The following is a 26,206-nucleotide window of genomic DNA, read 5'->3' as shown; positions in this document are numbered from 1 at the left end:
CTCGGCACCACAGCTGTTTTTGGGTGAGTTAGCAATGATTCGCGGGAAACGTCTCCTGCTGGCTGGAAATGTGCTCTTGGTAGAATGCCACTGCATCTTCAGGGGAGTTGAAGATGTGTTCTCTGTTGTAGGTGACACGGAGACGGGCTGGATATAGCATGCCAAACTTCACTTCTTGTTGGTAGAGAAGCCCTTTTACATTGTTGAATGTTGTGCACCTCTTTGGCACTGCTACGCTGAAATCCTCAAAGATTCTGGTTCTGTGACCATCGTATGAAGCGTCTTTTATGAGATTTCACCCAACTCAGAACAGTATCTTTCTCGGTGTATTTATGGAATCTGACAATAAAGGGTCATGGAGCTGCTCCTGGTCGTGGCTTGGGCTATAAACTCCTATGAGCGCGATCCAATTCAGGTGGTTCAGAGAGTAATCCACCAAGCAGGGCAGAGAACATTTTAGCCATAAAGCCTCTAGAGTCTTTTCCTTCAATGTTTTCTGGTAAACCCAATACACGGAGGTTTTGATCGTGATTCCAAGTCTTCCACCTTAGCTTTGAGCGCAGTATTCTCCTCCATTACTGACTCAAGATTTGATTGTAGCCCACTCACGTCGTGCTCTACCTGTGTTATCCGATCGCTATGGTCAGATAGGATAGTTTCCATTTCTCTCATTGTAGAGGCTTGACTCACCAGGGTCGACTCAATCGCTTCGACTGATGAACGGATAGGTTCCAAAGAGCCATTCAAAAGAGTATTGAATTCACCAGTCATCGCTTTTCGAAGTTTTTCAAGTTCCTCAACAAGTCTCTCAGTAGTTAGTGGAGGGCTTTCTGTCATGTTGCAAGCACCAGCTTTAGCACGCTGGTTTGGCGTTTGGTTCACTCCCCCCCCCCCCCCCCCCCCCCCCCCCCATCTTTTGCATTCTGTCACTCACGGATGACTGTATGTTACTCCAAAAGTTAAACACTGGATGTTGGAGGTATTTTTGGAAAGAAGAAACTGAAAGTTATTGGAGCTCAGGATGCTCACGTCTTAACACCACATTGCACAACCGGAAGTCCAGCATTGTGTTTGTTGAAGTAGATGGAGAGAGACACTGTATTTGTACTGTGTTGCTCAAACTTGAAATGAAATATAATTTCAGATACTGGATTTCTGATTTTCATAAGCTATAAGCCATAATCATAAATTAAAACAAAAATGGCTTGAATTTTTTCACTTTGCATGTAATGAATATAGAACATATGAAAGTTTACCTTTTTGAATTAAATTATGAAAAAATAACTTTCACGATATTCAAATTTTTTGAGATGCACGCATATATTCCATTTTTGTTGGCTTTCAAGATATTGGAAGGGTTGTGAAAGGTTTTGTAGATTCCAATGCTAATGAATGTAAAGTTAAACACCTGGTCCTTTTTTACCCCCAAATTTTCCTTCTTAAAATTCTGAAGAGTTCATTCAGACTTGTCAGTAAGGCCCTGTCATGCTATTGGTCTCAATTATGTTGTACAAGGGGTAAAATTGAAAATCCTTGCATGTACCCAATACTATAGTTTTTGATTTCCTAATACCCTAAAGCTAACAAATCACAGGGTAAGAGCTTAATGGGACCTAGTACACATTATTCAGGCATCTGAATAAGCAACAAGAAAGCTCTTCTGCTTCAAATAAGAAGGTAGTATAAACCTCAATGTTTCTAAAATTCACTTTACCCAGGCTTGTCAATGATTCAAGCATGGTAAACACACTTTCTTTATGGAAAAACTTGAAAATTTCAGCAGAATCAGAACACTAATTATAGAGGCAATTGAAATTCCATGTGTGACATACATTTTATGGAAAATGGTCAAATGAACTTTGGCCAATTGGCACATCTCAATTTTCAGTGTTTCAGAAGTCTGTGTATTACACCTATATACTAGTGCATCTCAAAAAATTAGAATGCCATGAAAATTCCTTTTTTTTCATAATTTAATTCAAAAAGGTAAACTTTCATATTCTGTATTCATTACATGTAAAATGAAATATTTAAAGGAACAGTCCACCGTACTTCCATAATATGTTCTTCTCTGAATTGAGAAGAGCTGATCCGTACCTCTCCGAGCTTTGTGTGACCTCCCAGTCAGACGCGCTGTTACTCCTGTTAGCAATGTAGCTAGGCTCAGCATGGCCAATGGTATTTTTTGGGGCTGTAGTTAGATGCGACCAAACTCTTCCACGTTTTTCCTGTTTACATAGGTTTATATGACCAGTGACATGAAACAAAGTTCAGTTACACAAATTGAAACGTGGCGATTTTTCTATGCTATGGAAAGTCCGCACTATAATGACAGGCGTACTAACACCTTCTGCGCGCTTTGACAGCGCATTGATGCCTTCACTCCGGAGTGAAGGTATCAATGCGCTGTCGAAGCGCGCAGAAGGTGTTAGTACGCCTGTCATTATAGTGCGGACTTTCCATAGCATAGAAAATCGCCACGTTTCAATTTGTGTAACTGAACTTTGTTTCATGTCACTGGTCATATAAACCTATGTAAACAGGAAAAACGTGGAAGAGTTTGGTCGCATCTAACTACAGCCCCAAAAAATACCATTGGCCATGCTGAGCCTAGCTACATTGCTAACAGGAGTAACAGCGCGTCTGACTGGGAGGTCACACAAAGCTCGGAGAGGTACGGATCAGCTCTTCTCAATTCAGAGAAGAACATATTTCATTATGGAAGTACGGTGGACTGTTCCTTTAAAGGCTTTTTTTTTTTTTTTTTTTTTAATTTTGATGATTATGGCTTATAGCTCAGAAATCAAATATGTCAAATTATTAGAATATTCCCTAAGATCAATCAAAGGATTTACAATACAGAAATGTTCAACTTCTGAAAAGTATATATTCTTTTATACACTCGATACTTGCTTGGGGCTCCTTTACCATGAATTACTGCATCAATGCGGTGTGGCATGGATGTGATCAGTCTGTGGCACTGCTGAGGTGTTATTGAAGCCCAGGTTGCTTTGATAGTGGCCTTCAGTGTATTTGTATTTTTGGGTCAGGTGTTTCTCATCTTCCTCTTGACAATACCACATAAATTCTCTATGGGGTTCAGGTCAGGCAAGCTGGCTGGCCAATCAAACACAGTAATATCATGGTCAGCAAACCATTTGGTAGTAGTTTTGGCACTGTGGGTAGGTGCTAAGTCCTGCTGGAAAAGGAAATCAGCATCTCCAAAAAGCTCGTCAGCAGATGGAAGTATGAAGTGTTCTAAAATCTCCTGGTAGATGGCGGTGTTGACTTTGGACTTGATAAAATACAGTGGACCAACACCAGCAGATGACATGGCACCCCAAATCATCAGACTGTGGAAACTACACACTGGACTTCAAACACCTTGGATTCTGTGCCTTCCTCCAGACTCTAGAACCGTGATTTCCAAATTAAATGCAAAATGTACTTTCATCTGAAAAGAGGACTTTGAACCACTGAGCAACAGTCCATTTCTTTCTCTCCTTAGCCCAGATAAGACACTTCTGACTGTCTCTGGCTCAGGAGTAGTTTGATATTAGGAATGTGAAAGTTGTATCCCCTTTCTTGAAGATGTCTGTTCGTGGTGGGTCTTGATACACTTATGCCAGCCTCAGTCCACTCCTTGTGAGGCTCTCCCAAGTTCTTGAATCAACTTTTCTTGACAATCCTCTCAAGACTGCAGCCATCCCTGTTTTTGCACCTTTTCCAGCCACCCTTTTCAGCAATGACCTTTTGTGGCTTACCCTCCTTGTGGAGGGCATCAGTGATCATCTTCTGGACAACAGTCAGATTGTGGTTGTGTACTGAACTAGACCGAGAGATACACTGTGTTCATACTGTTTTACTCAAACTCAAAATGAAATATTCTAATATTTTGAGATGGGGTTTTTTTTTGTACTGTATGCCATACTGATTAAAATGGAAAAATGCTTGAAACATTTGTTTGTGTAATGAGTCTATAACGTTTTTCACTTAAATAACTGATAGAAAATATTGAACTTTTTCACAATATTCTAATTTTTTTAGATGCACTAGTATGTTAGACTCAGCTATCTCAGAGTATTTTGAATGACTCCAGTTCTTTCTTGCTGGGACACAGCAATAACTTATTTGAAATTACTTAAGTTGTTTTTGGAAAATGTCACATACAAAACCATGAGTTTGCATTGTATTCTGGTGAGACTGACATTCAACATGCAGCTTGAATCTTACTACGCATTTAAGCTATCAACTGTTAATAGTACAACCAACAAGAAATTTAGATGCTATGCCAAACAGGCAAAAACTATGAACAGTTCCTATCTGGTCCTATATCTGCATGCAACACAGCATATGGCCAAATGGAAGGCTTTTGGTGACTGTGGTCACCTGGAAATGGACCAGAAAAAAAAATCATTAAGCTACCCAAACTAGTCCTATATATACTATTAGGACATGTTGTGCTTTTGGTGATAAATATCTAACGGGAGCATAGACATGATATTTTTTGGAGTGGGACCAATAGTGTGACCGGAGCGTACGGTAAGTATCTTGCATATATCAGTAAATTATTATTGATCACTGAATGGTTGTCTGTGTCAGCCCTGTGATGACCTGGCGACTTGTCCAGGGTGTACCCTGCCTTTCGCCCGTAGCCAGCTGGGATAGGCTCCAGCTTGCCTGCGACCCTGTAGAACAGGATAAAGCAGCTAGAGATAATGAGATGACTATTATTGATCACTATCAATATAAAATGGCACAATGTATTCTAAGATGGGTCATCCCCCCCAGACACTGAGATGCTGCAATATGGTCACTGCTCGCAGTGGTGTGCTGGGACTCTGTGCATTGCCACTTATGACTATTTATTTTATTTGACTATTACTTCATTGTTCTGTTAGCTATATAATAATTTGCTTTATTTGAAGCATGTTTTGCTCAGAAATTTAAACTGCATCTCCTATTTGAAATGTTATATAAATAAAAAATAACATTTAAAAGTCCTACTTTTAAAATAAAGTAATATATAATTATAACATTCACTGCTGACCTTGAACTGCAAGATGTATCCTGGTTGAACAATAAGCTCTCGAGTAGCCAGGATGTTGTCAGTTCCATCCTGGTTTTTGTTGGGCCAGTAAAGGTGGAAAGAAGGATTGCCACAAAAACCAACTGTTCGCATGCCATTTGGATAAAATCTCCAGCTTTCTTCATGAAATATACCCTCTGAGGGTTTGTTGAGGAAGCAAGAGAGCGGATAGGGTTATTTAATAAATTTAGGCAAATTTATTGTAATTATGGCATATTCTCCATACTTTAATATTCTTATATGCTCTTCCATTAAAGCAGTTATACATTTATGTGGCTATCTAAGAAGCTGTATGCTTTTCCAGATCAACGTATCTTTCCTACAGTTTTATGTCTATAATGAGAACATAATTCAAACAATATAGTATTCAAAATGCTTAATACCTTCATCAAAGGTATCCAGGAGGGTGCTAGGGTTGATTTCAGACCCTCCAATCAGAATGTTATCTAGGGCCCACTGAGCACGGTCAGGATTGGGGGTTACCAAACCTGAAAACACCTTGAATGGTTGCCACCAGCGCAGGCGTGTAGCATTGGTCAGTGCTCCCTCTGGCAACAGAATGTAATCTCTCCTTACTGACAAATACTTCATATAATCCATCTCATGAAGGAGTGTCCATGATATACCTGTGTTTGAGAGAGATGAGGGGGAAGAGAGACAGAGCAGAGAAGAATTCATTCTTGGTCATTTTGAAAATGAATAGTGCTGTTAGGCTAAGATCAGAAAATGCCTAAAACAAACCTCCATCTGAAGAATAATCCAGTAATACACCTTCTGTTCTACAAGATGAATAATGACACATAGTCATATTGTCTTCACTTCCGATTCTGGTCCAGTACTCGACAAACCTAATACACCCCATTATAAGATACAATAGAAGAGTAGGAATAGAGTCAGCAGGGTTTTCTCTTTTTTTTACACACCATGAACTGATATTGTATTTTCATACAATTACAAATACATTACATTAAGTGCAGATACTCTCTAAATTATCTGTTCTTAAAACAAAACAATTTATTGTAAAATAACTAAAGTACTGACTTGGCTCCACGTAGATCAAGGTCAGTGGTGACAGCCTGCCTAGTGTTAGTTCCACTAAAATAAAAAGCCTTTCCCTCAACCAGTGGTCTGCAGTCTGTGCATGGATGACCTCCCTCCAAAATTTGCCACTGTGAACCATGGGACCCTTGCCATTCAAAATTCTCCTTTAGGGTTCCCTAAAAAAAAAAAAAAAAAGTACAAACAACTGTAAATACAATATTTACTTGCTTGCTTGTGTGTGGTAGGAGTAAAGACTGTACTGTAAACCAACTTTACCTTCAAAACTGAATTAGCATAACAATTCTGTCCAGCAAATCCTGGATCACAGAAGCAGTGCTGATCTATACAGTCGCCATGACCTCCACAATGGTTCACACATGCAGGTCCAATGTAAATGTTACCTACTGCCCATTGTGTGTCTGCATGTTCTTGGTAGAACCGGAACCGAACAGCTCTGTGGTGTACCATACAACAGAACACTCAGACATTTATTTGAAAACATTTTCAATAAAAAAAAAATACTTTGAGATGACCACACCTTTAGGCCAGGTCAGAAATAGAAAAGCTTTAAGACTGTATGCAACTAAGTCATTTTAATCTTAATATTCCCATGGTAAAAATGTTATCACAGGATATCAATGAGCAGATGTCACAATGAAAAAGATTTCTTACTTACAAGGAAATAAACTATTAAATGTTATTTAAAGGAAGAAATGGTATTCTCAAGTTTTAAGTACCTAAAGTTTTAAGACATTTCTATGAAACATTTGAGGTGGGGGGGAAAAAAAGACAGCTTTGCACGCTATTGGCATTATCTTAACCAGCTTCATGAGGTAGTCACCTGGAATGCTTTTCAACTAACAGGTGTGCCTTGTCAAAAGTTAGTGTCATGATCCAGCCCAGAACTTCCAAGTCCTGACCCGTGTGTTTGACAGCTATCTGGTGCTGATGTGGAAAGAGTGCCAAGCGGAAAACTGAACATCGACTGTTTTTGTAAACAGCATGAACTTTTATGCAATATAATACAGGCATAGTCATTGAACTGTTTCATGGATAAACCTGGTTCAGAGAAGTATGTTGTACACAAGCCTGCACTGGAAATGGACTATACATAGACCATGGTAGCCTAAATGTAGCATAATAACATGGTAACCTGATGTTGGAGGACTATCAGCAGATGGAGAACTCATAAATCGGTAAGCAGCCTATTATATAGAAAATCAGTGTGTGCATACACACGTGTGTGTGTGTGTGTGTGTGTGTGTGTCCATCCATACTAGCTATAAAGCCTATTTATCTTGTGTGAATATAGGTGTAGACATGTGTGATACTCTTGTAGCAAGAGGTGGGACACTGAAACACTCGGATAGGCAGGTTCAGTACTTCAGCATCTTATTATACAACCTCAATTCCAAAAAAGTTGGACGCTGTGTAAACTGTAAATAAAATGTGATAATTTTCAAATTATGGAAACCCTATATTTAATTGAAAATGGTACAAAGACAACATATCAAATGTTGAAACTGAGATTATATTTTTTGAAAAATATATTGAATTGACTTGCCTTTATTGTCATTGTAAATGTATACAATGAAATTATAACTGCCACTCTATGGTGCAAACAAACACAAGATGCTGAAGACAAAAGACATAAAATGAGAATTGTGATACTAGAAATTAAATTAAATAATCTGTATAACAATAGTGCAGGTGCATAGCAGCATGAATGAATATTTTTATTTGTGCTTATTAGTGCAAATTGCTTTTGGGGGGGGGAAACTCTGAATCTGGAGGTGTGCGCTTTGGCCAACATATAAGGCCTGCCAGAGGGTAACAGTTCAGAGGTGGTGGATGGGGTGGGTGGAGTCCTTGATGTTGGTAGCTCTGCTGAGGTAGTGTGAAGTGGCAATGTCCTCCAGAGAAGGGAGTGGGCAGCCTGTTTTCTCTGCAGACTTCACCACTCTCTGGAATGCTTTCTTATCTGCAGCAGACTAGTCTGCATACCACACCATTCTGCAGTAGGTTATTAGGCTGTCTATGGTCACCCTGGAAAAGGCCACCAGCAGCTTCCTTTCAGTGCTGTGCCTTCTAAGCACTCTCAGGAAGTGCAGTCTTTGCTGTGTTCTCTTGATGTTTGCCATGGTGTTGGCCAATCAGGAGAGGTCCTCTGATTTGAGGACTCCCAGGAACTTGAAAGTTTACACCCTTTCCACACTTACCCCATTGATGCGGAGAAGGGCCAGCTCGGAGTCTCATTTCCTCTTGAAGTCCAGTATTTATCTCCTTGGTCTTTGTAGTGTTCAGCATCAGGTTATTTGCTGAACATCACTGACAGTCTCTGTATCTCATCTCTGTATGCTGACCCATCTTCCCCTGTGAGGAGTCTGACAGTTGTCAGTAAATTTAATTATGGTATTAGATGAGTGTACTGGTGTGCAGTCATTGGTATAGAGGGAGTAAAGGACTGGACTCAGCACATAGCCTTGGAGTGTGCCAGTGCTTAGTGTGATGGAGAGATGGGGGCCTATTTTGACTCTGTGGGTGGTTTGGGAGGAAGTCTTTGATCCATGTGCAGGTGGGGATGGAGAGGCCCAAGTCTTGTAGTTTGCTGATTATGATGTCTGGGATGATCGTATTGAATGCAGAACAATGGTCAATGAAGAGCATCCTGACATAGCTCTCTTGGTATTCCAGGTGGCTGTGTGCTGAGTGGAAAATTGGTCTGAGGAATCAAAATTAGAAATTCTTTTTAGAAATCATAGACACCATTCTCCAGGGTAAAGATCAGAGGGACCATCTGGCTTATCAATGCCTAGTTCAAAAGCCAGCATCTGTATTGGTATGAGGGTGCATTAGTGCACATGACATGGGTAGCTTGTACAGCTGGGAAGGCATCATTCATGCTGAATGATACATGCAAGTTTCAGAGCAATATATTGCCATCCAGACAATTATTTTCAGGAAAGGCCTTCCTTCTTTCAGCAAGACAATGCCAAACTGCTTTCTGTGCATATTAAAACTGCATGGCTCTGTAGTACAAGAGTCATGGTACTAAACTTGCCTGCCTGCATTCCAGACCTGTCTCTCATTTAAAATATTTGGTGCATTATGAACTGCAAAATATGACAAAGGAGACCTCAAACTGTTAAGCAACTGAAATTGTATATCAGACAATAATAGGACAATATTTCTCTTTCAAAATGACAGCAATTGGTCTCATCAGTTCCCAAATGATTAGAGCATTGCTAAAAATGGAGGTGATGCAACAGTGGTAAACATTCCCCTGTCCCAAGATTTTTTGAAAGGGGTTGCTGACATCAAATTCAAAATGAGAATGCATCTTTCAAAAAACAATAACATTTCTCAGTTTCAACATTTGATATGTTGTCTTTGTACAATTTTCAATGAAAAATAGGGTTTCCATGATTTGCAAAATTATCGCATTGTTTTTATTTACAGTTTACACAGCAACCAACTTTTTTGGAATTGGGCTTTTAGCTTTTCAGCTTTCAAAATAAAGGTGTTCTCTCTCTCTCGCGCGCGCGTGCACGCGCACACACACACACAAGCAGTGTGCAGGGAAGCTCTCCCTTTCTTCTCTCCACCCTTTTATCTGGTCCCCATTACTGGGAAGACACGTACACAGCACATCAATTACACACAGGTGCAATCACTCTGCCACTCGCATTCCCTGGCTTTGCTCTCCATTCACCAACCCCACCACCACCCCAATGGGAGAGGTCATCCACCACCACCATCTGTGCCCCTGGCCTGCGGACAACCTCAAATTCAAAAGGCTGGAGGGCTAGATACCAACTGGTGACCAGTGCATTGGCATCTTTCATGCGGTGGAGCCACTGGAGCAGGGCGTGATCTAAACAGAAGGTGAAGGAGTGCCCCAGCAGGTAATTTTGGAGGGTGAGTACCACCCATTTAATGGCCAGACACTCCTTTTCAATGGTGCTGTATTTATTCTCTCTCATCGAGGACTTGCAGCTGATATACAGCACTGGGCACTCCTCCCTCTCCACCTCCTGGGACAGAACAGCCCCACAGGTCTCTGTCCAATGCATCTGTCTGCAAAATAAAAGGGAAACAGAAGTCATGGGAGTATAAAAGTGGCCCCCTGCACAGTGCAGCCTTTACCTTGGTGAATGCCCATTGGCATTGCTCCATTCACTGGACCAGATCTGGTGCCCTTTTTGGTGAGATCAGTCAACAGGCTGGTGATGTCTGAATAATTAGGTACAAATGTTATGAGTGGTGAGCTGATGTGAAGTGAAGACCCAAGAGCAGACTCAGAAAACAGGCAGTGTAAAGAGAACTTCTTTAATGAAGTAGATGGCAGAAAGGCAAAGGTACAGTAGGGCTCAGGCAAAAATCGGTAGTCAAAAAACAGGCCAGGAGGTCAAAAACACAGAGGAGCAGGTAGACACAATCAGGGACAAACAGGACAGAAAAATCTTCACAAAAACTGATGAACACAGGGACAAGGGAAATCCAGGCAGAGGTAGCAAAAGACACAATTCAAAAGAACAGGCAGGCAAAAACAGGGACAAAAACTTGACAAAAAACAAGGAAAAATTCAGGTGGGGGAATCAAGAAGACACAATACCAATGAGCTGTAGTAAGGCGAGGAAAGTCTACAAGGCACAGTCTGGCAAATGGAGTAGTTCCAAACAGTTCTAAAAAAAGCCCTGGCTGATGGGAGAGGAGTGGTAGCAGGTGTGGGAGTGCCACTTCAGGAAATGGCCTTCAGCAAGGCAGGACTGAATTCCTGTCCTGGAGCCGGCATGGAAGTCCCACAATCTAAGGCATGGATGGACTGGACCAGACTGTGACAGTACCCCCCTCCCTTCAATGGGCGCCTCCAGGCACCTTAGAAAGTGCCTCGGGGGGGTGTTGGTGGAAGTCTGTGATGAGGGTGAGATCCATCATGACCCTAGCAGGAACCCAGCTCCTCTCCTCAGGACCATACACCTCCCAATCAACCAGGTACTCAAGTCCTCTGCCTCAGTGTAGTACCTTCAGCAACCTCCTGACAGTGAAGACCTCACCACCATCTATGAACCTGGGGGGGAGGAGGAGGGGGTTTGGAGGGTGGGGACAGGGAACTGGAGACGAGGGGTTTGACTTGGGAGACATGGAAAGTTGGGTGAATACAGTGCATGGTTACAGGCAGAGACAGTGTTGCAGAGCAGGGATTAATTACCTTGGAGACAGGGAAAGGTCCTATGAACCTGGGAGCCAATTTGCAGGAGACCGACTTGAGGGGCGAGCGGAGAGCATTACCTGCTGCCCCACCCGATAGATGGGAGCTGCCGAGTGGTGTTTGTCTGCTTGCTCTTTAAACATCTTGACAGAATGTAGGAGCTTTTTTCTGGTCAATCTCCACATTCTCCTGCAGCAGCACACAAACATCTTTGCAGAGGGCATGGTGATGACGACTTCTTGGACGAGGAAGAGTGGTGGCTGGTAACCCAGAGAGCACTGGAAGGGGGAAGGACCTGTAGCAGATGTGGGTAAGGAGTTGAGTGTACTCTATCCAAGGAAGGGTCTTGCTCCAGGAGGCAGCATCCTTGGACACCATGCACCTGAGTGTCACTTCCAGCTCCTGGTTGGCCCCTTCCATCTGTCCATTGGTCTGAGGGTGAAAACCTGAAGACAGACTGCGAGAAGCACCAATAAGTTTACAGAAAGCCTTCCAGAATTGGGCAGAGAACTGGGGTCCACAGTCCGATACGATGTCTGAGGGGAGTACGTGTAGATGGAAAGCATGGAGTATTGGCAATTTGGCGGTCTCCTTGGCAGTGGGAAGCTTGGGCAGAAGGATAAAATGAACAGCTTTAGAAAAACGGTCAACAACAGTAAGGATACAAGTATTGCCACCTGAATTGGGGAGTCCTGTGACAAAATCCAGGGCTGTGTGTGACCAGGGCCAATGGGGAACAGGAAGGGGTCTCAGCAGGCCGGCAGGGGGTCTGTTGCCAGTCTTGTTCCTGGCGCAGATGTCGCAAGCTGCCACAAGCCTCTGGATGTCCTCCTTGATGGATGGCCACCAAAAACATTGTTAGATGAGTGCCAGAGTCTGGGCTGCTTCTGGGTGGCACGCCATTCTGGAACCATGACACCACTGCAACACCCGTGCCTGCACAGAAACAGGAACAAAAAGATGGTTAGGAGGTGCATTACTGGACCCTGGGTCCTGCTCATGGGCCTTCTGGACCAGGGTTTCCACCTCTAACAGAGCAGCCCCCACCAGGCACCATGGAGGATGGTCTGTCTCAGGGAAGGTCGATTCCTCCTGGAGGGGGGGAAACATTCTGGACAAGGCATCGGGCTTACCATTCTTAGAGCCTGGGCAGAAGGAAAGTGTGAACTTGAAGCAAGAAAAGAAGAGACTGTCGAGCCTGATGAGAATTGAGGCGTTTGGCAGTCCTGAGGTTCTTGTGATCTGTTCATATGATGAAGGGAAGGTCTGACCCCTCCAACCAATGTCTCCATTCTTCCAAGGCCAGTTTAACGGCCAATAGTTCCCTATTGCCAACATCATAGTTTCTCTCAGAGGGGGAAAGCCGATGAGAGAAGGAGCAAGGATGAAGCTTGTTGTCACTAGCTGATCTTTGGGACAATATGGCCCCCACCCCTGACTCTGAAGCATCAACCTCAACCACAAACTGCCAGGACGGATCTGGAATGGTGAGTATAGGTGCTGACATGAACCTTCGTTTGAGCTCGGAGAACGCCTTCTCAGCCCCTTCCTCCCAGCTGAAAGGGACCTTGGTGGAAGTTAGAGCCATGAAGGGCCCAGCCACCGTACTAAAGTTCCTGATCTGTGGTTGGTAGAAGAGAGCAACTGGACTTGCTTGAAGATTCTTGAAGATGTTTCACCTCTCATCTGAAAGGCTTCCTCAGTTCTGTCTGACTAATGGGGAGTATCAAGTATTTATCCTCTCATGGATCATCATAGAATCAGAATGCTGATGGCTGCATTGTAGGTGGCTGATAAAAGATGTCTTAGACACCCACCTCTGTTCAGTGATGGTCGTTCCAGGTTGACAAAAATGAACGATCCTCTCTGGCTAAGATGATACTTGATACTCCATATTAGTCAGACAGAACTGAGGAAGCCTTTCAGATGAGAGGTGAAATGTCTTCAAGCAAGTCCAGATGCTCTCCTACCAACCACAGATTACTATGTACCTGGATGACTATCTTCACAGAAAGTTCCTGATGAATCGCCTGTAGAAATTCACAAACCCAAGAAACCGCTGGAGTTCTTGCCGAGAGGACAGGGTGGGCCAGTCAGTAACTGACTTGAGTTTCAGGGGATCCATCTGAATCTGTGTGGGGGGGGGGATAATGAAACCCAGAAAGAAGAGACAACTTCTATGGAACTCACATTTCTTTACCTTAACAAAGAGTTTATTTTCTAGGAGTCGCTGAAGGACCTGCCTGATGTGGATGCTGTGTTCATCAAGGGAGTGGGGGGAAAAATCAATATATCGTCCAGATAAACAAAAACGTTAAGGTAGTCCCTCAGGACATCATTAAAGAGGGCCTGGAAAACCATGGGAGCATTAGTCAGGCTGAACAGAACCACAAGATATTCGTAGTGGCCCGTGGGGGTGGGGTGTTTAAACGCTGTCTTCCATTCATCCCCTTCCCTGATCCTCATGAGGTGGTAAGCATTATGCAGGTCTAGCTTGGTGAAAATCTGGGCTCCCTGGAATAACTCAAATGCCGTAGACATGAGAAGTAGGGAGTAACGGTTCTTGATGTCATTTAGCCCACAGTAATCAATGCAAGGGTGCAAGGATTTGTCTTTCTCCACAAAAAAGAATCCTGCCCCTGCAGGAGAATAGGAGGGATGAATAATTCCAGCTGCTAAGGACTCGGTGATGTATTTATCCATGGCTTGTCTTTCAGAAGGAGAGAGAGTAAAGTTGCCTCTTAGGTGGTGCAGTCCCAGGGAGAAGGTCACTTCCACTGTCATAGGGCCTATGGGGAGGAAGGGGAAACAGCTTGAGACTTGCCGAACACAGGTTTTAAGTCATTATACTCGGGATGCACGTTAGAGAGGTTAGGATCTTCACCAATGGTGGGCTGGAGCAGCTCAGCATGAGGGAGGGCAGATCTCAGGCATGATAAACAGAATTGAATCCATCCTAAAATGGTGTTAGTCCAGTTAACATGGGGGTTATGTAGAGTTAGCCAGGGCAGACAAAGAACTATGGGCACATGGGGACTACTCATGACAAAAAACTGGATGGATTCAGAGTGGTTGCCAGAAATTCTTAAGGTGGCCAGGGCTGTTCTATGGGTGATGGTGGTCAGACCAGTACTGTTAAGGGTCAGGACGGTGAGGGACGGGTTCAGAGCCAGTAGTGGAATCCCCAGGCTCTTGGCAGTAGTCGAGCAGATCAGGCTTCTGTCAGCCCCTGAATCAATGAATGCCTGGAGGTCATGGGGCTGATTGCCATGGATAATGACCACTGGGAGTAGCAGTCGATCAGTAGGGGGATGATTCTGGACATTGCCCAACAGGGCCCCTAAACTCACTGGTGGGCTCTTCCTTTTAAAGGGTAAGATTTGCAGACAGCTGGGGCATTTCTGCCATAAAAACATGTCCTCGTATCCTGATGGTGCTGTCATTCCTCAGGTGAGATTTGGACTCTGTCTACCTGCATTGGCTCAATGGAAGGCATGGGAGACTGAGGGGGAGCAAGACTAGTCCGAGTTCTCTCTTTCACCCGCTGTCTGATCTAGGAGTCAATATGAATGAATGAAGGCTTTATTTCAAACATAAAGTAGTACAGAAGAGAAGAAAAACAAGCACAAAAAACAAAAGAACAAATAATTCAATTAAAAAAAATGGAACAATAACTTGTTTGAAAAGGAGTAGGAAGAAGCATTAGCTTATTTAATCCTACCCCTTTTCCAATTAATTAATAATACTATTTACTTCCTGTGTGTATTTAATTTATTTTTATTTACCATTTTTAAATCACATACTCCTAAACACAAGTAATTTAAACATATTTACCTGTACCAACAAAATAGAAAAGTAAATAAAAATGTGCAAAAGCCCTAGTGCTCGTCCCACCCTTCCTCACTGTACCTAGTTTACTGTACTGCTGTTTGAATATACTCATGCTTGGACACTGCTTCAGCCCCCCCTGACAGTCTGTTCCACAATTTCACTCCACATACTGAGGTGCAATGTGTTTAAGGTTGTGCAAGCAAAAACATGTTTAAAGTTCATATCCCCCATCTTTCTGAAAAAAAGTTTTTGAATGTTGACTGGAAGTAGGTTGTTTATTCTACTGTATACATGACTTGTACTGTTTGAAAATGAACCAGATCTGTGAATTTTAGTGTTTTTGATTTTAAGAATAAAGTATTAGTATGTTCTCTGTAACCAGTGTTATGAATTGTCCTTATGGCTCTTTTCTGCAGTATAATCAGTGGTTGTAATGTACACTTATAAAAGTATTACCCCAAATCTCTACACAGTAATTTAAGTATGGTAATATTAGTGAGCTGTAAAGAAAGTGGAGTGATTGATTTGTAGTCCAGAAAGTGTTTTGCCTTACTCAGTACTGAAATGCTCCGTGACCGTTTGGGTTGTACGTGTTTTATGTGAGATTTCCATGTTATGTTATCGTCCACAATTACACCAATAAATTTATTTTCATATACCCTTACAATATCCACCCCATCTACCTGTATTAGTGCTTGAGTTTTCCTTTTACAATTCCTGAATAACATGAATTTAGTTTTAAGGTTTAAAGATGATTTTGTTCCTGTCAAACCACTTCTTTAATTTAGACAGTTCTGCAGTGATCATCCCCAGAAGATCCTGTAAATTCCCCCCTGAACAAAAAATGTGTCCTCTGCAAATAAAACTAATTTTAATAACTTAGAAACTTTGCAGATATCATTTTATGTAGAGAATGAACAGTTTTGGACCAATACTGACCCCTGGGGGACACCACAAGCAATGTCCAAGCATGAGGAAGTGCAATCTCCCAACTTCACAAACTGTCTCCTGTCCCTTAAATAACTTTTCACCCAGTGCAAAACTATCCCCCTGATCCCATACCATTCCAGTTTATTGATTAATATATCATGATTGTGTCAAAAGCTTTCTTGAGGTCGATGAATATTCCAATTGCGTATTGTTTGATCTATAGCGTTAGTGATTTCCTCAACTGATTCCATTAATGCCAGTGCTGTTGAACTGTTTGCTCTAAATCCGTATTGACTGTCCAAGAGTAATTTATGCTTATCCAGGAATTTGTCTAATCTGTTGAATATTTTTTTTTTTCTAGAATTTGAGAATTGTGGTAATAAAGAAACAGGCCTGTAGTTTGTGAAGTGGTGTCTATCCCCAGTTTTATACAGCGGCACAACTTTAGCTATTTTCCATTTTGTCTGGAAATTTGCCAGTTTGGAATGATAAGTTACAGATGAAAGTTAATGGTTTTGAAATTCCCTCAATGACCCTTTTCACAATTTTCATATCAATGTTATCACAATCAGTAGATGTTTCATGTTTACAGTTTTTTACAACATCAATTTATTTTTCTTCCACTGCTGTGAGAAACATTGAGCTTTGATTTCTATATATAAGGTCATCATTCCAATCCTGCGATGACAATGGATCAGGAATTTTTTTTTTTTTCTTTCCTGCCAAGTTTGGTCCAACACTTACAAAAAAAAAAAATGATTAAAACTAACTAGATCATCTATATTGTCTTAATGTTATCTATAAAGTACTGAGGGTAACATTGTCTAGAGCCATTTTTGATTATATTATTTAATAAATCCCATATTCATTTGTTTATTTCATGATGGTATTCCTTTCTGCTAGCTCTAATATTGGTTAACTTTTTTTTATTCTGTCTCTTTTTTTTAGTTTTCTGTTTTATGAATTCTCTATACATTGTGTCAATCCTTGTATTTGTTTCCTGCTATATTGTTTAATTGGATAATTTTTATTATATAGTGATGTAAATATCCTCAGAAATGTTTCATATGCATTGTCAATATCGTTATTCTTGTACGGTATATAGCGTCCCAGTGGCGGCACAGTGGTGTAGTGGTTAGCACTGTCGCCTCACAGCAAGAAGGTCCTGGGTTCAAGCCCAGCAGCCGACAGGGGCCTTTCTGTGTGGAGTTTGCATGTTCTCCCTGTGTCCATGTGGGTTTCCTCCGGGTGCTCTGTTTTCCCCCACAGTCCAAAGACATGCAGGTTAAGTTAACTGGTGACTCTAAATTGACTGTAGGTGTGAGTGTGAATAGTTGTCTGTGTTAGCCCTGTGATGACCTGGCGACTTGTCCAGGGTGTACCCCGCCTCTCGCCCATAGTCAGCTGGGATAGGCTCCAGCTTGCCTGCGACCCTGTAGGATAGGACAAGCGGCTAGAGATAATGAGATGAGCTAGCATCCCAGTTAGTATGACTGGCGAGGTCCATGAGACCGGGGAGATCAGCTCATCCTTGATGGAGTCTGACAGCCTGTTAAAGTGTCAAACAAGGCACTCTCATATGAAACTCAATCACATAGTCAAAAGTGGACAGGGCACCCTGCCGCAGCTCCATGATTTCTCTTGCTGCCTCTCTGCCAGACAGAGAGCGATCAAAGGTTCGCCTCATCTCCTCTGTGAAATCCTTGAAGCTGGCTCAGCATGGTGCATTGGCATCCCACATAGCTGTTCCCCACTGCCTAGCTTTGCCAGTGAGGAGAGTGATGGTATAGACCACTCGGGAACTCTCTGTAGGGAAGGCCAGTGGTTGAAGCTCAAGGGTTAGCGAGCATTGAGAAGTGATCTGTAGGTACCTGGTTCTCTGTTGTATGGCTGTGGGGCGGGAAGTTTCGGCTTTCTGAAGAGGGCTGGAGCAGGAGCTGGAGGAGCAGTAGGTGGAGGGGGTTGTGTAGGAGCAGACGTTACTTGAAGCTGTTGTAGCTGAGTGGCAAGAAGATTGAGTGTGTCAGAGATGGTGACAAGGTTTTGAGTCACCTGTTGGATGTCCTGTTGGTGGGTCCCAAGGAGAACTCCCTGTTTCTGCACTGCTGCTCTTGGCTGGGTGAAATCTGCTGGGTCCACGTTGGCCAAACTGTGCTGTCACGAGTGGTGAGCTGAGGTGAAGTGAGGACCCAAGAGCAGACTCAGAAAACAGGCCGTGTAAAGAGAACTTCTTTAATGAAGTAGATGGCAGAAAGGCAAAGGTACAGTAGGGCTCAGGCAAAAATCGGTAGTCAAAAAACAGGCCAGGAGGTCAAAAACACAGAGGAGCAGGTAGACACAATCAGGGACAAAAAACAGGACAGAAAAATCTTCACAAAAACTGATGAACACAGGGACAAGGGAAATCCAGGCAGAGGTAGCAAAAGACACAACTCAAAAGAACAGGCAAGCAAAAACAGGGACAAAAACTGACAAACTTGACAAAAACAAGGAAAAATTCAGGTGGGGGAATCAAGAAAAGACAATACCAATGCACTGTAGTGAGATGAGGAAAGTCTACAAGACACAGTCTGGCAAATGGAGTAGCTCCAAACAGTTCTAAAAAAGCCCTGGCTGATGGGAGAGGAGTGGTAGCAGGTGTGGGAGTGCCACTTCAGGAAATGGCCTTCAGCAAGGGAGGACTGAATTCCTGTCCTTGATCCGGCCTGGAGCCGGCATGGAAGTCCCACAATCTAAGGCATGGATGGACTGGACCAGACTGAGACAACAAAACCTGTAATAGTAGCCAGCCAGCCCCAGGAACTGTCTCACACCCTTTTTGGTCTTGCCCCTTAGGCAGGCCACAGTGACTGCAGTCTTGTTTTGAGGATGCACCTGCCCGTGACCCAAGTAGAATCCCAGATACTACCCAATTGGCCACTTTTTTCAGGTTAGCCATGAGGCCCGCATGTGTCAGTGGCTCCAGGATGGCCCTGAGGTGTTTTAGGTGCTGTGGCAAATCATTGCTATATCTACTGATGTCATCTAGGTAGACCGTGGCATGCAGATGGAGGATTTTGTCCATGAGTCACTGGAATGTTGCAGGAGCTCTGAACAACCCGAATGGAAGGGTGATGAATTGGTGGGCACTAAATGGTGTAGAAAAATCCATTTTCTCTCAGGTTAGAGGAGTTAAGGGGATCTGCCAATATCCCTTTGTCAAATTAAGTATAAAAATGAGCAGCACTTAACTGATCAAGCAACTCCTCAATGTGAGGCATTGGGTATGCATTGAATTTAGACATCACATTGACATTTCTGTAGTCCACACAGAACCAGACTGACCTGTCAGTCTTGGGAACCAAGACCACCAGGTTGCTCCAGTCACTGTGACTCCTTGATTACTCCCATCTTGATCATGGCCTTGAGTTCATCCCAAACCACATTCTTTTTTTGTGTTTGGGTAAGTGGTAAGGGCAGCTACAAACCACCACTCCTGTGGGCATCTCAATGTGATATTCTATGAGGTGAGTGTGCCTGGGGAGGGGCAAGAACACATCGAAAAACTCTGCTCACAACTTGGCAACCTTGGTGATTTGGGCTGGCACGAGGTGGTCTCCACAGGGGACTTGGGTGGATTGAATGGTTACTTTCATCTTTACCTCCAGTTCTGCCCTCTTCAGAACTACTGACTCCAGTGCAACAGGGACCCCCTTGTTCCAATTTTTCAGCAGATTGAGGTGGTAGATCTGCAGCACCCAGCCCCTATCTGTTCACTTCACCTCATAGTTGATGTCCCTGATTCGCTGTGTAACCTTGAAGGGCCCTTGCCACTTGGCAAGTAATTTCAAGGTCGATGTGAGTAATAGTATGAGCACTCTCTCTCCCGGAGTCAACTCTTGGAGGCACGCACCCCTGTTGTACAGCCAGGCCTGACATTCTTGCACCTGCCACAAATTCTCCTGGGTTAGGTGACTGGGTGTGTGAAGTTGTGTGTGCAGGTTGAGAATATATTGAAATTAATTTTAACTGCTCGAAGGTCCCTCCTTCCCAATTGTCCTGGATGACATCAAGGATGCACCAAAGCTTTCACCCATATAATAATTTGAATGGAGAAAACCTCGTGGAGGCTTGCAGGACCTCTTGTACTGTGAAAATAACAGGGGTTAGAGCCATTTATCCCAATTGCAAGTGTCTTCACACAAACTTACAAATTAAGTTCTTAAGGGTTTGGTTAAATTGCTCAACCAAGCTGTCTGTCTGAGGATGATAAACACTTGTGTAGATTGATTTAACCCCCAATAACTTATAGAATTCACGAAGGGTGCATGACAAATGCAGTGCCTTGGTCAGTCAGGATTTCTTTCAGAATCCCGACTTGGGAGATAATTTTAAACAGTGCCTCTGTGACATTACATGCAGAAATGTTATACATCAGTATGCTTCCAGATATTGCATTGCATAATTCACTAGGACTAAAATAAAGCAATTCCCTTGTGCTGACTGATATATTGGCCCAACAATATATCAGTAGACAACCAGTAGAAATGAGCCATGAGATGGGCTAATGTTTTATCTTGTCTTGGGTGTCCTGCCATAGGGTTTTAATGAGAATGGAATGAGTTCCCTGCAGCTCCTTGGGACTAACAACTGTGTCACCTTTTTTCATTGGTTTGAGTGCCCTGCATCACTCTACTATTCTTACTTGGTCAAAAGCATGTTGCAAAGCCTCATCCTGTCCTCTGCTCAAGAGAAAAAATCCCTTGGGAAATCATAGAGAAAGAGGAGGGCTGGAACACTCTCCATGCCATTATGATGCAGAGCTGATGTAGATGGCACTGGGACAGCCACCCCAGTCACTGCTATGCTAGAATCCCCCCATGACATGTTACTGCAGGACCTACCCATCATTACTCGCTCCCTTAAATATTTAAACCCCAGCTTCTGTTCCCAGAATTTGTGGGTGGGTGAGGTGTGGACCAACCGCTGCCTCCACATAATGCTTTTTCTCCTGAAATTGGATGTGGACAGCCACCAGGGGGTACTCTTAAACATCCCTGTGTGTGCACACAACTTTCATCAAACCTGTGGTACCCAATGCCTCACTTTCCACCAAGCTTTGGGGGATGGAGTTCTAATTACAGCCTGAAACCATCGTGTGGTATGTACCCCCTTGGATACTTACCAGTATGCAGTACATTCCAGGTTGATTGGGGGTGGTTTCTGGCACTTTGGGGATCCAGACCACAGCTTCCATCTGGAAGTGCCCATGCTCTCCACAATGCCAGCACACCAGCCCAGGCCTCACCTCTGCACTGCTGGGACAGGGATCACTCACATGAGTGGAAGACACAAACATAAGGGGAAGAGGGGGAAGGGGAACCATGGGCTCGCAGAGCTGGCTGCAGGGGAGCTGGCCCCCGCATCCATGGTATATGGAGAAGGACAGAATGGGAAGAACAAAAAGGACAAGAGGGAGAGAAGCAGGATGTTCACCTGGAACTGCCACCAGATGGTCCTCCACCAGCTTGACTGCTTGATCCAGTGATGCCAGTCAGTGGCACTGGACCCCCTCAGCAGATCCGCATAGACCAATCTGTTGTCAGTGGGCAGTTGTCGGGCCGCAAGCTGTGCTTCACCAGTGAGGAACTTCACAAACTTCAGCGGCTCACTGTGAAGTGTTCCCACACTTTAGCGGCTTGCTATGAAGGCCTTGGTCATCATGCAGTCCCATTTTTCACAATGGTGACATGGGGCAAGCCCACCGACTCTGTAGCTGGTGTACCTGCAGGCAGGATGAGATGCAGGATTGCCTGGCTTTCCTCCTGCTGGGTCTCCAGCTGGGCCTTGAAGCACCACTCCTGCGCCTGGAGCATCGTGACCAGCGTCTAGTGCTGGTTCTGCTAGGTGGAGGCGAGGGCATGGACAAGCTCCTTGAATGGGGAAGACTCGATGATGGCAGTTTGCTTGAACATTCCTGGGTTTTGGCATCAGTGTGTTACTCCTGTATGGAGAGGTGGGACACTGAAGCACTCGGACAGGCGGGTTTGGTACTTTGGCACCATTCATTATATCTTTTCAGCATTCAAATTACCAAAATAAGGATTCACTCTCACATGCATGCACACACATGCCACACAGAGAAGCTCTCCCTTCTTTCTCTCCACTCCACCCTTTTATCTGCTCCCTGTCACTGGGAAAACACACAGGACATTTTTACACACAAGTGCAATCACACTGCCATTTACCTTCCCTGGCTTTGCTCTCAAGTCACAAACCATGCTTCCCACTGCTACGATGCAATATGCTACAATTGTTTATATGGCCTAAATATAGACTAGTGACAGCTCCAAGCCAAGTGAGAGTTTATAGCGGAGCAAAGCACAGAGCACTGGACAACAAAATTTGTATCTTTATTGATGGATGGATTTTTTTTTTTTTTTTTAAATCCAGCACTTATTTTTAATTTGCTTTTTAAAAAAATGTGGGGGGGCGCTCATGACCCTGATGAGGATGGCAGCATAGTTGGAAGCTCCTGACAACTTTGCACATAATCTACCCTAAACTTTATTTTAAACTGACAGATGACTTGGACCTGACTATGTCAAAACCCTTATCGGTAAAAGTGTGAAATTTTCTGAAGAGCACACAGAGCAAGTGCAAGAATCACAAGGACGTTGTCAGGGAAACCCAACAGCAAAGAAGGCAATATGGCAAACATAGCAGAGGTGCTAGCTGAGCTCAAGGCCCTTCGTTCTGAATTCAGATCTAAACTCGATGGAATAGATGGCCGTTTGAGTGAAATGGCAAAAACTATCACAGCACTAGAGGGCAATCTCTTGGATATAAAACGAGATGTCTCCGCCAATGAAAAACGCATTGATGAGCTGAGACCCACATATTGGCAACGGAAGACAAGCTAGAATGAATCAATTCAACATTAGCAGAGGCTACAAAAAGAATTGCACAAGTGAAAACAGAGGACTTGGAGAACCGTGGAAGGCGTAAAAACCTCAGGCTGTTTGGTCTTAAAGAAGGCGCTGAGGGTGCTCGTCCCCTCCTGAACTTTGTGCATGATATGTTACCTGTATGGCTTTAAGAACTAAGAAACCTTTATTTGTCACATGCACACTTCAAGCACAGTGAAAATTCATCCTCTGCATTTAACCTATCTGAAGCAGTGAACACACGAACACACTCACTCAGAGCAGTGGGCAGCCACACCAGAGCGCCCGGGGAGCAGTTAGGGGTCCGGTACCTTGCTCAAGGGCACCTCAGCCCAAGGCTGCCCCACGTCAACCTAACTGCATATCTTTTGGATTGTGGGGGAAACCGGAGCACCCAGAGGAAACCCACACAGACACAGGGAGAACATGCAAACTCCACACAGAAAGGCCCTCGCCGGCCGCTGGGTTCGAACCTGGAACCTTCTTGCTGTGAGGTGACTGTGCTAACCACTACACCACCGTGCCACCAAATTAGATCCCAGTCAAGCCTTCATTCTGGAAAGGGTGCATCGTACTCTGGCTCCAGCAAAGCGGAATCACAACAGAGCTGTCATCCGTTTTCTTAAATTTCAAGACAGAGTTCGTTCTCCATTCAGCAAAGAATTGTGCAAATCACACAACAAATCGAAGCTCTCCTTCACCCAGGAGCTCTTGGCTGAAACCATTCGACAGAGGCGTGAGTTTGACGGTGTAAAGCAGCTGTTCCTGAAGATGGGTACTTTTCACAGATTCCACCATCACCCATGCAAGCTTAGAGTACTCCATGATGGCAAGATTTGTCTCTTCTCCTTGCCACGAGAGGCTGAAGATTTCCACCGTAGCATCAATGCCGAGTGATGTCAGGTTTGGATTACCTCATAATTGAGGGTGAGTTTTTGTTTACTTTTACACAAAATCCCAATAAGCCAAACAGAAAATAGGCTGCACACAGAACTCTGCAAAAACGGACATTTACAGACTGACTCGGTGGGCAGTAAAGTTGTGATACTGAGTGAGCTGTGCTGAATTTTTTTTTTTTTTCCCCTTTATACTAGGCTATTGTCACAATTTGATATGTTTCAGTTACTGATAAGGTAATGTTGTTGTTGGTTTTTTCCTCTATTTTCTACAAAATGTTTTTGCAATTGCTCACCTGATTATTGGCAAGCTTATGGGAAATAGTTTCTCTTTTTCAAGAAACACCATTGTTCTGAACTTTTTTACTGTGTGTTGTTCATGGGCATTTATAGTCTGTTAGACAACATCAGGGTTTTACTTAAAGTGGGATTGCCTTGTCATTTGGGGACTAGGCTCCTGGGTTGTGGGTTGGGGAGGGTGGTGGGGTTGGAGAGCTGAGATTGCTTTTTGTCCTGTTTCTTTTCGGTTATTTTTTTTTTAATATCCTTCTTTACAATTATTGTATGTATTTATTCTTTTTTGTTCCTTTTTTTTTCTTTTAAGTGCATCATATGGCACAACATTATTTACTTTGAATATGGCCAATTCACTTAATTTGATAACTTTTAATGTTAGAGGTCTAGGTCACCCAATTAAACGCAAGAGTTCTTACATTTTTGAAAAAAGAAAAAGCAGACATTGTGTTCCGACGTGTTCCGACAGGAAACTCATCTGTCAAAAGAACAACACAAACTAAAGAGAGATTGGGTTGGACAGGTTTATTTTTCAAGCTTTACAAGTAATAGAAGGGGACCAGCAATACTGATTCATAAAAATCTACCCTTTATAATCAAGGAACAGTACTATGATTGTGAAGGCAGATATGTATTGATTTGTGGATTGCTGTATGGTCAAGAACTCTTGTTGCACAACATCTATGCACATGGATTAAAGCAAAAAAAAATCATCTGACTGGAAAAAAAAAAAGCTCCATGTCGTTGGCCCCTACTACGTCAGCAATGCATCAAATTTTAAACGCCGTGTTGTCCATTATCCCCTCAACCCCTACTTATAGTACATTTACATAATTTTAATAATGACTAAAGCTAAGGCAAGACTTTACCATTGTCATTACTGGCTATTCATGATGAAACATCAAGTTTTCAGCGCAAAGTGCAAATTTATTTCAACAATACTTTAGTAATGCACAACAGTGGCTCAGAGAAAAGTGCAAGTGCAGTCGAACTTGAACCATGCTTTCAGAAGGGTGGAACAGAAAGAAAAATAAAATCTGCTGACATAAAACCAGGAAACAAGAAAAGTAAAGTGAAAGTTCACTTTTTCTGCTTCACAGTGAAGCTAAAGGCATCTAGTTTTTTGCCATTGCTTCCATAGACTTTTTTTTTTTTATGGCAAACTACACAAAAGCACACACCTGCCATTTTCATCTTTTTGCACCATGAACTAAATGGCTTGCCATTATCGCCCATTTCATTTCGCCAAGCCCATCTCCACTTATTCTTTACCGTTTTGTCAATGTCTGACACATCTGTGCCTTCATTTAAAAGAAGCGCGTCCATGCTGGCAAAACCGAAAGTAATTTAACGCACTCTAGTGATGGAAATCGAAGGGCCTATATCCGGTGGCCTTATACGCAGTACTCGAGTTGAGAGGGGGATGTGTGGGGAGGCATCCCCCTTATAAAACGGCCATCCCCCCCCCCCCCCATCACATCCCTTGTGCCATTTTACCAATTAATGCAGAAATTAGCCTACTATTATTTTAACAAATATTACTATTTCAACAGAGGCTTTGCGCAGTGATAGCCTACATGTAGCCAGATAAAGATGCATATTTATTTATTCGGTTGCACCTCTCATTCACACCTATACGGAGGTTTCAGTCACTGAAAACAGCTACTTTCGCAAACTCTGGGCATGGAGATTTCTGAAAACTCCATCTTCAGACACGCGTGTAAATTGGGAAAACGAAGCAACAGTGGGCGAGAGGGCACGCGCGAATATAATGAGTCATAAGTGTGAATCTTTCACTGAATGCCAATTGTCCCGGTTCTTCATGAAATCGCACGTGCACGCACAAATTTATTAGGTTAACTTTCAAATAACTGTTCTTGTGCACTTGTGACACCGGAGCCACTTTCCTGAATTTTGAGCTTCGGAGTATTGGCTTCTTTTATCTATTTAATCAATGAATTTGTCACATACATTAAATTACTAATGT

General features: G+C 43.2%; 1 protein-coding gene across 1 annotated transcript in view; it reads right to left on the bottom strand.

Moving 5' to 3' along the window:
- Window positions 1-26,206, bottom strand: part of LOC132888311 (reelin-like) — a 1,389,809-nt gene that overhangs the window by 121,538 nt on the left and 1,242,065 nt on the right. The window contains 5 exon segments of the mRNA XM_060924376.1: window positions 5,051-5,226; window positions 5,473-5,715; window positions 5,831-5,937; window positions 6,131-6,306; window positions 6,407-6,584. Coding sequence (XP_060780359.1) covers window positions 5,051-5,226; window positions 5,473-5,715; window positions 5,831-5,937; window positions 6,131-6,306; window positions 6,407-6,584 — 880 coding nt within the window.

Source organism: Neoarius graeffei, chromosome 6 (genome assembly GCF_027579695.1).
Source record: "Neoarius graeffei isolate fNeoGra1 chromosome 6, fNeoGra1.pri, whole genome shotgun sequence".
Lineage (NCBI taxonomy): Eukaryota > Metazoa > Chordata > Actinopteri > Siluriformes > Ariidae > Neoarius > Neoarius graeffei.
The sequence above is the reverse complement of the archived record's forward strand: the minus strand, read 5'-3'. Positions and strand labels throughout refer to the sequence as shown.